A 9,088-nucleotide genomic window follows, 5' to 3' on the forward strand; every position below is an offset into this window, starting at 1 on the left:
TAAATTACTATATTGATACCATAGAATTCCACTATAATTTATCAAGTGCAGTAACTAAGCTGTATTTGGTTCTAAAAAAAAATATGAAATTTCGAGTTCACTAAATACTTACCTCATCATTTGAAATCATGTGAAAAGAATGAAATTAGCATAATAACATGTCAAAATGGCTGAGCAAACTACTAGGGAACATTCTGAGCTTTTGATTGGTTATTCATGTCATATATAGAAGTAAGTGTATATAAGGGACTGTTTCCAAAAATGGAAATAGGTGGGTGAAGGGGCCACCGTGTTTGATTCAGTACAGGAGCAATTTCTTGAGAAATAGAAAAGATAAGACATTCTTATTTTATATTCTAGCTTGTCAATGTTGGTAGTTTGAGTTCCTAATTTGTACGACACTGTATATCTTGTATTTTGACCTCACCAACATCTAATTTGAACCAGTACTGCATTCAACATACCACATGACACACAAAAATCGATGTTTAGCTGTGTTTTTTAATATTTACTTCTAATTTAAGAAATTAAGTAGTGTAATACTACAATTTGATACCAAACTTATTGACATAGATTCATAAAATAGTAGTTCAATAAAATTTTGAATGAAAATCAACAAACGCAATGACATGGCCTTTGACACGTGACCCCTCGAGATAGGGATAATGTTTACTAAAAGCTTAATATATTTGGTGGAATTTAATAAATTCAGAATTACAGTAAACATTACCTCTCCAATACAGTATCAGTTCAACAGATCAACAACAAACAGTATAAGGATGCTTCAGTCAAAAAGGTTGGAAACCACTGTCTTTATGTAACCTTACAGTAGTGAAGCAGATTTTGAGGTTAAAATTCTGCAAACAACTTAATACAAAAATGTACCAAAACTAATCCCAGCATTTAAATATCTCTCAATATGTATATGATGGCATTAATAATAAAATATCATGTAATTCAGTCAACAGTAAAAATATTGAACATTAACTACACAAATGCCCACTTTTTTTTTTTCATGTATACTGTACTACCACAAAGTTAAGTCCATAAATGTTATCGTTACCTGGTAAGGATCCGAACGGAGATCAAAGTAAATAATAAAACCAGTTACAAATTCACAATACAGGAAGTTGTGTGTGGAATTAATGGTCCGTAAACACCAGTACGTATTGTTATTTGAGTTCTGGCAGAAGCAAAAAGGGCCATCTGTTGGAGAAAAATTTGAAACATTGCAATACCTTTAACACTATTACATTAAGAAAATATGATTTGAACACAAATTTAGTGAATACTGAAAGAATTCAAATACCGTGCATCTAAAAAATTACTATAAATTGTACGTAGTAGTTAAATGATGCACTTGAAATATTTTCTGCACTAATTTTAACACTTTACTGATTAGTAAATAAATTCTTACAAGTCCAGTAGGGTGGTGTTTTCCAATGTTTATCATCATGGGTAAAACAATTCATCTTTGCAGCATTACATTCAAATCCCTTATACTTGGCTTTACGTCGATTCTTTTTTTCTTTTTTCTTCAAACGAGCTTCTTGTTTTTGCTGGCGAGCAACTCTTCGAGCTTCACGCTGTCCTGTTCTCCACGCTTTCAAACTATGTTGTTCTCTGTGCAGAGGTAGACTACATCATTAAAGTTGGTAGTTCATCAAGTTAACTTGTATACATATGATTGTTTTAAGAGCAAAGCTGCAATACACACATAATAATCACTCTATGCCCATTTTAAAAGTCACTATGTTCTGTATTAGCCTTTTATGTAACATAAAAAATATTTAATTGTTAATAAAACTCACAAAATGGCCAAGAATGCAATGATACAAACCTAACATGTGAATAATATTCTGCTTAGTATAATGTGCATCATTATCTTATGTTAATGAAAGGTTTAAATGAAATATTTTTTCTACCCCATGGGCAGTTTAGTTTTCCATTATACATTTTTTTTTGCAATACCAGTTAGAGAAAAAAAAATGAGAATAATTTTTTAAAATTTTATTTTAAAAATAATCCTATTCACCTAATTAGTAATTCAGGATTTCTAAATAAATCATTTTTTGGGTACTTCTTACCTGACAGATAAACCAATATTTCATATTCGCACTGTAAGTAACCCATGCATTTAACACAATTTTCAAATTTACTATGGAAAAGTGACTACTAATGTAAAAAACTGGAAATGAGATAAACTTTATTCAATTTTCTTTTCAACGTGAAGTTAAGCCCAATTGATCTTTGTAAATATTTCACTGTTAATATTAACTTTTTCTTATTCACGTATATACAGTACTAAAATAACTGAAGAAACAATTAATGAGTATGAAAAGCAAATATAATGTGATTGCCCCCCCCCCTACTGTATAAAAACTAACTGTACCAAGATACAGTCATGTGTTGATAGCTTGTTTGTTTGAAGTTCAGCACAAAGCTACACAATGGGCTATCTGTGCTCTGCCACCACGGGTATCGAAACCCGGTTTCTAGCATTGTAAGTCTCCAGATATACCGCTGTGCCACTAGGGTCTGTATGAAAACTCTGAAGGAGTTATTACATGAAACTAGTACTATTGATAATAAAAGTGCTCTAGATGGAAAGCCAAGATGCTCCAGATGTGATATTAAGTAACTCAGAATACACTTTTTATGTGATACAAAACAATTCAGTAAAGATTTTGTCAATGAACTAGTTGTAAGTACAATGTGTGAATGTTACCACCAGAGTAGTAAGATACACATTAACATGAGGGTTGGCTGACAGGCTTGATAGCTCTCTGTGTCAGAAGGGTCAGCACAACCTTGGATAGACTCGGACAGACAGCTGGATCCTGAGTTAATGGGAAGGAAAGCGGTACAGGATGGGAAAGGAAGAGAATAAAAAATCCTTCTGACAAAACTTAAATCACCCAAAAATCAGTAGTGAATACACACCACAGGGGAACAAAATCGGCCAAACATGCCCCCCCCCCCCCAAATCAGCCTGGAAAGTCACTGAAACAGTTGGCAACAATGAACCCAACTTCGAGACAGCAAAATTCGTACCCTAGTAAAAGGACTGGAGGTTGCAGGATGAGAAACAGTTATGGGAGAGTTCATGGTATCAGAATGAGAAAAACGAGTAACCAAAGACTAAAGGGTCAAATGTGGGCTAAGAGTCCACAAGCGATTCCAGAGACTCTGGAAAATCTCCAAGATGGAGAAAAGGAGCCATCCAGTAATCACAAAGCTAAGGGGAGGGTAGCTGAATCTGTGAAAAGAGAGCATCCTTCCCAATATAATCCCAACAGCAAAAAAAAAAAACACATACACACACACGTGTGATGGGATAGGACTGAATGGGACAATGGCACCAAGGGAGAGAAAGTGTATCCCTCGAAAAACCCTCAGAGGATTGGTGGAGTGCCTCAGAAAGGAGGTATATGTTGGACAAGTACTGCAGGAGAGATGTAAGGGTAAGACAAAGGTGGGAAAAAATGGAGAGGATTATCACAAACAGCTCCCTACATTGTCAAAAGTGACTCCAACTGCTGGAAGACGAGAAAGGGTTCAACAGCTTCCTGATAAGCCAAAACAAAGATCAGAATGCCATAGAGGACAAGGCATGCTAAAATCAGTCCTCAACTGAGAAATGAAATGCTCAGTATGAACCCACCCAGATGTCACAGAAAGGATGGAAAACAAGGGACCCTAATGATAGGTGTTGTGTATTTAAAAAAAAAAGGAACACACCTCACAAAGCATATCCAAAAAGGCAGAGTTAGGCCTAGTATATCTCATAGGAGATGCATGGGAAGGCACAGCATAGATAGGAGGATGGAAAAAAACTATCAAAATCCTCCTCATCATGAACAGGTTTGGACAATGCAGGAGGAATCCGAACATGGTCGGGAGAAAAAGGAAACATCTGATGAATGATAGTTGAGAAATCCTCAGTCGAGACCACCAAGTCTGAAGAAAGTTCTGGCACTCAAATAGCAGTGATAATATAAGAAGTTGTCAAACAAAAACTTTGGAATTCATCTTAAACCATGAAGTCAAAAATGAGAAGAGAAAAAAATCAATAAACAAAGGTAAGTTATTGAGGCAAGCTACAACAGAAAAACTAACTATAGCAAATGAATAAACCATTTAAATCACTACTTCACAAAAAAAATTAAATAAACATGTAAAAAGAGCACAATTAAAAAAGTCTGCACTCAATCATTAGCAATAAGAAGTGATAGGGTGGAGGGTTGTCGCATAATGACTTGCATGTGAGACACAGTTGAACAACATTCATCGTGGGAGTTCAAGGCTTGTGGCATGTGAAAAAATGTTTGCATATAGAGGGCATCACTGAACGAGAGGAGGTAATGTACCATATTGGAGAGACATCTGTAATTTTTAAGCATATTCCCCTCAAAGGTTTTTCCAAAAACAATTAGAAGCCACAATACATTTTCATCATAGTAGTACATATCAACCACATAAAGACCTAATGGAGAGCAAAACACCATTTACAACATTCCTTGTTAGTGTAAACTCCAATAAATTGAGAAAACGAAACTATTATCAGACATTCAGGAACATAATAGGCAAGCAAAACTCTGTAATACCAGTCCATATGCAATAGTCCAGCATTCAAGAGAAGAAAACTTTATAATAAAATGTAATATGAAAATTATAGGATATAAACCACAAGAAAACAAAAAAAAAGTTTAAAAGAAGCTTCCTACATCTACCTAACTTATAACATACTCATTCAACCTAGCATCGAAATTAACAAAACCTGGGTACCATCATTGAAATAATTTAGTTATTTGATTAAAACTCTAATGGGGGAGACCCCAATCAACTGGATAACACACCAGCCTTTCTAACAAGAATACCCAGGACTGAATCCTTGCCTGTACCTCCAGCATAAGATTAGCAAAATATATGATAGACACTAATGAATAATTAAACTTAGATGATCACATAGGTTACTATTAATCATGGCAACAAAGCTAAACACACTGATGTCACACTCGTAACTTCCAATGATTAGTTTCAGGGCTTTTGAACTTCTAAATGAACACTTCCATTTCAGATTAGTATCACATTAAAGCTAAATATACAAATAAATATTTCAATGATTTTCTAACTTACTCTTCATCATCACAGTGACACCTTCGGCCACTGGTTACTGGATAATCCTTTACTTGGGTGAAGTACCCACTACTTTCATCACCAGTTGGGGGTCGCTTCTTTTGGAGTTGACGTCGAAGTCCCTTAAGTATTCGAAAAAACTTCATGATTCATTGCATCTCAATCAAATGAAAAATCAACATAATACAAGCCTGGTCACTGCTCTGCCAATGAAGAACATCATTGCCATTCACTTGTTTGTGCAGTATTAAAATAACTTTAGTTTCTATGAGAATTTGTTTTTTATCAATATTAACATTATATCATTATTTTGTATACACAATTGATTGATTAATTTGTCTTCTTAGGATTTTACTTGCTAACAGTGGTGAAACTATTCTTAAAGGAGACCACAGTATTTATCATTTCAAGGATCTGGCTTCACAGTACATGATACATCAAGCTTTATGCAAGTTAACAGTACTTCTCTTTATACATTATTGAAATTGAGCTGCCAAGAAATACAACAAACAACAGAACCTAGTACTAGCATCAAGAAAGAAACTGTACTCCACTTGGAATTACAAAAATAAATGGCACTAAAATCTGATGAGTACCAGCAGAATTTCATTCTGCTTGCCAATCAATGTTACACAAAAATAAATCATTACGAGAAGAAAAAAATTAAGCAATGAACAACTTATTTTCTAACTTCTTTTAAAAAAGAAGAAACAGACAAATAATAAAACTAGTGCTTTTGAAGCTGGGTGTCACTATAAAATTTTCAGATGTTTGCTTTTCATATACTTAATTGTGTAGTATTCTTAGGTGAAACAAATTTCCACACGAGTGCTATGTAGATTCACTTAATAATGAGGATCAATCAGGATAATCACAGAGAAAAGTTCAATAATGACAGAGTTTTAAGCTTAGTAAATAAACAAATGGGATATGTGTTATAAAGTGAAAATCAATCTTTATATGTTCAAAGCACAAAACACTGTGTGTACTCATTCAAGTCAACGGATTGTTATCTCCTAACAGTTCAGTGAAACATTCAACAGATTTTCTCTCTCAGGGTAATCTTTCCATCAGTTGACTCGTATTAAGGAGAATTTTGTGAATCCAGTGCTACTTACTTTACAGGAAACATTAGATTTACTCATAATGAGAAGTGCTACACATGTGAGTGGATATTCTCATACAACATAGTTAGAGCATTAACCTCTAGATATCATCTACTCTGCCTCTGAAGGACATTGCAGCAATATCTCTGCAGGCAAACCAAGAGAACAACAAAAGAACAAAACTAACTCAGTGGTTTTCTGGAACACCTGTTCAAGCAAAAAATTCATAAGATCAAACTGTACGAAATATTTTGAAAATTCTGACATTAAAATAAAATGCATGGTCTGCCTGCATACCACAACTGACACCCAAATGAAAACACACTTTAAAGCATTTAATAATATTACTTTTTACCTTCAGTTCATACAATTTACTCTTCAAGCCTTTAATTACTACATCAAGCTGATTCTTGTTCATCCTCCAGCTCTTTTTATCATAATAGACAGGATCCACACAGATAACAGAATTATTGGAGAGTGCCACACAGCCATGGGGGTGGAATGTGGCTTCATAACCACTTGGTTGTACGAGTTTTGACACTGATCTCACAGAAATTTTATGTTCAATATTTTGGTCTAAGCTGTTTTCATACTCTGGGATTCCCATGCCAAGGTCATCATCATAAAACCACACTAGACCTGCACTGGAGTTTACCTGAAAAGATAATTCCAGGATGCAATAACATAGAATATGTATGATTTCACATTTAGTTACATTTAACGTGCATTTGGCATTGATATGCCTTATCAGCAAAACAACTGTCTTCTAGATCTGTATGAAAAAAAAATCATATGCGAGCCTGTCAAAAATATACTTAAGTTTAAGGTAGTAAACGTATGTGAAGTTTAATATTAACGTCGAATCAATTTGTACTATATGTATATATATTGTATGTTTATCTGGAAAAGAAAGAAAAAATAATAGTGAATTAAGTTGTACATTGAAGTTTTCAAAAAAAATATCTAACTACACAGTTTAAATTCTGTACCAACCTATCTTCAAGGTTTAAAAAATATGGCTATGCATACTGAAAACATGTAGCCCAATAAATCCAAAGCATAGCATAAAAATGCAAAGGATTCTACTTAAACTCTCTTTTTTATATACTATGGTGATTTATCAAAGTATTTGTGTGAACTATCGTAAAATATATTTCACACATAGATGAAATGAATAATCAAGTACCACCACGTAAAAGAAAAAAGTAGATGATAAAGAAATTAATGAAATTTAAAAATTATAAAAACATGTTATGGTTGTTAGTTACCTTTACAATAATTAGTAGGTACAGAGGTTTTAGAAAGAAGTCACCTCAATAATTTCAACAAATGGATTAAAAATTCTATGGGGGGCGTATTTAAGTAAAAAAAGTATATTTGGTTCACATGTGATAGATATATTTGTAATACATTTCATCATTATTCTTGTGGAAGTGCTATAGTCAATATGGACTGTACTATTCTACTGTAGAATTACTTCTTAACTAAACTATGAAATATGCAATTTATTGAGTTAGATCAGTTATTTACGATACATTCTATTAGATGCATCAAAGTTGCTTTTGAGGATTCAACGTACATATTTACGTAAGATGTTGCATTAAATTAAATGCTACATTAAATTTCCTTTAAAATATCTTCACTTTGAAAAATAATTACTTTAGACTGAAGTATATTAGTCATCTTAAACATGTCTAAAAAATTGCATTCCTATGGTTTTAGCCTACTTGAACATAGTCTAAACCATGTGTTTTTCGGTTAATTTATAAAATAAAACATGCTTGTAAGAAGTTGTAAATCCGTTCACAAGCTTTGCTAAATTTAGCTTTATTGAAGTTAAAAAGATTCAGAAACTGTTTTGAACTAATTTTAATTAACTAAAATAAAATTTTTCTTGCAGGAAACTTTCTCGGGAAAGGAGAAATATGCACTAGCATGTCCTACAAACATCAAAGTGCATGTGCACATGTAAAAATTCTGTCCTTCTTAATTGTAAAATGTTTCATACGTTTTTACCTGCAACTGTGCAGAATCTTTAACAGTAAAATCCAGCCAGTGTGATAATCCTATCACACCATTTATATCAAAATATTCGTCAGGTCTTGAAACCAAAATTTCCCGTTTTCTGCGAGATCCAATAAAGATGGGTCTGAAACCTTGAACAGAGGAAAAAAAAACTATTTTAAAATGATTATAAAAGTGGCAAAATAGAAAGAAATAAAAAAATCTGAAAGTCATACTATAATATATACAAGTCTATAATTACTATATTGATATACAATTTACTATCAAATGTTCGGGAAAGCACACCATTAGAAGTGATGTGTTTTGTCTCTGGGATTCCATTTTAATGTAAATCTTTGTCACCAACCATTGGCAAAATAGAATAAACCAACACAGTTCTTCCCTTTCTCAAAATGCTCATTTCAGTTATTGTGAAAATTCTTCGAGTGATGACATGTTATCTCTGCAACAGTTTCTAAAGCTTTCAAATTCAGCTCAGTTTGGTTACCTCTAAAACATTTGTTCAAGGAACCATTGATGACTAACAAAAATTCTTTGTTGTCATCTGTAGGATCTGTTTTAGTTTTCACATTGTTTGGTGAATGACCCTTCAATTTTTCATTCTGAAATGCTTGCCGGAATTCACTTTCCACAAGGTCTTCCTCATCCTTCATGGAAAGAAGCATGGTGTGTACAAATTCTAGCTTAGTCAATAATTATGTCATTTCATTGAAACAAGGAGACTGCTTATTTTTATATATACATATACATACATATATACATATACATATACATACATATACATATACATATACATATATATACATATACATATACAT

General features: G+C 33.1%; 1 protein-coding gene across 5 annotated transcripts in view; it reads right to left on the reverse strand.

The window, feature by feature from the left end:
* Nucleotides 1-9,088, reverse strand: part of LOC106457559 (putative extracellular sulfatase Sulf-1 homolog) — a 58,517-nt gene that overhangs the window by 5,988 nt on the left and 43,441 nt on the right. For all 5 annotated transcript variants that reach the window (XM_022383532.1, XM_022383535.1, XM_022383534.1 and 2 more), the window contains exons 11-15: nucleotides 8,262-8,401; nucleotides 6,601-6,900; nucleotides 5,140-5,261; nucleotides 1,418-1,623; nucleotides 1,064-1,206 (exon numbers count right to left, since the gene is read on the reverse strand). In XM_022383532.1, the coding sequence (XP_022239240.1) occupies nucleotides 1,064-1,206; nucleotides 1,418-1,623; nucleotides 5,140-5,261; nucleotides 6,601-6,900; nucleotides 8,262-8,401 (911 nt within the window). The remainder of the gene's footprint in view (nucleotides 1-1,063; nucleotides 1,207-1,417; nucleotides 1,624-5,139; nucleotides 5,262-6,600; nucleotides 6,901-8,261; nucleotides 8,402-9,088) is intronic.

Source organism: Limulus polyphemus, unplaced genomic scaffold (genome assembly GCF_000517525.1).
Source record: "Limulus polyphemus unplaced genomic scaffold, Limulus_polyphemus-2.1.2 Scaffold345, whole genome shotgun sequence".
Classification (NCBI taxonomy): domain Eukaryota; kingdom Metazoa; phylum Arthropoda; class Merostomata; order Xiphosura; family Limulidae; genus Limulus; species Limulus polyphemus.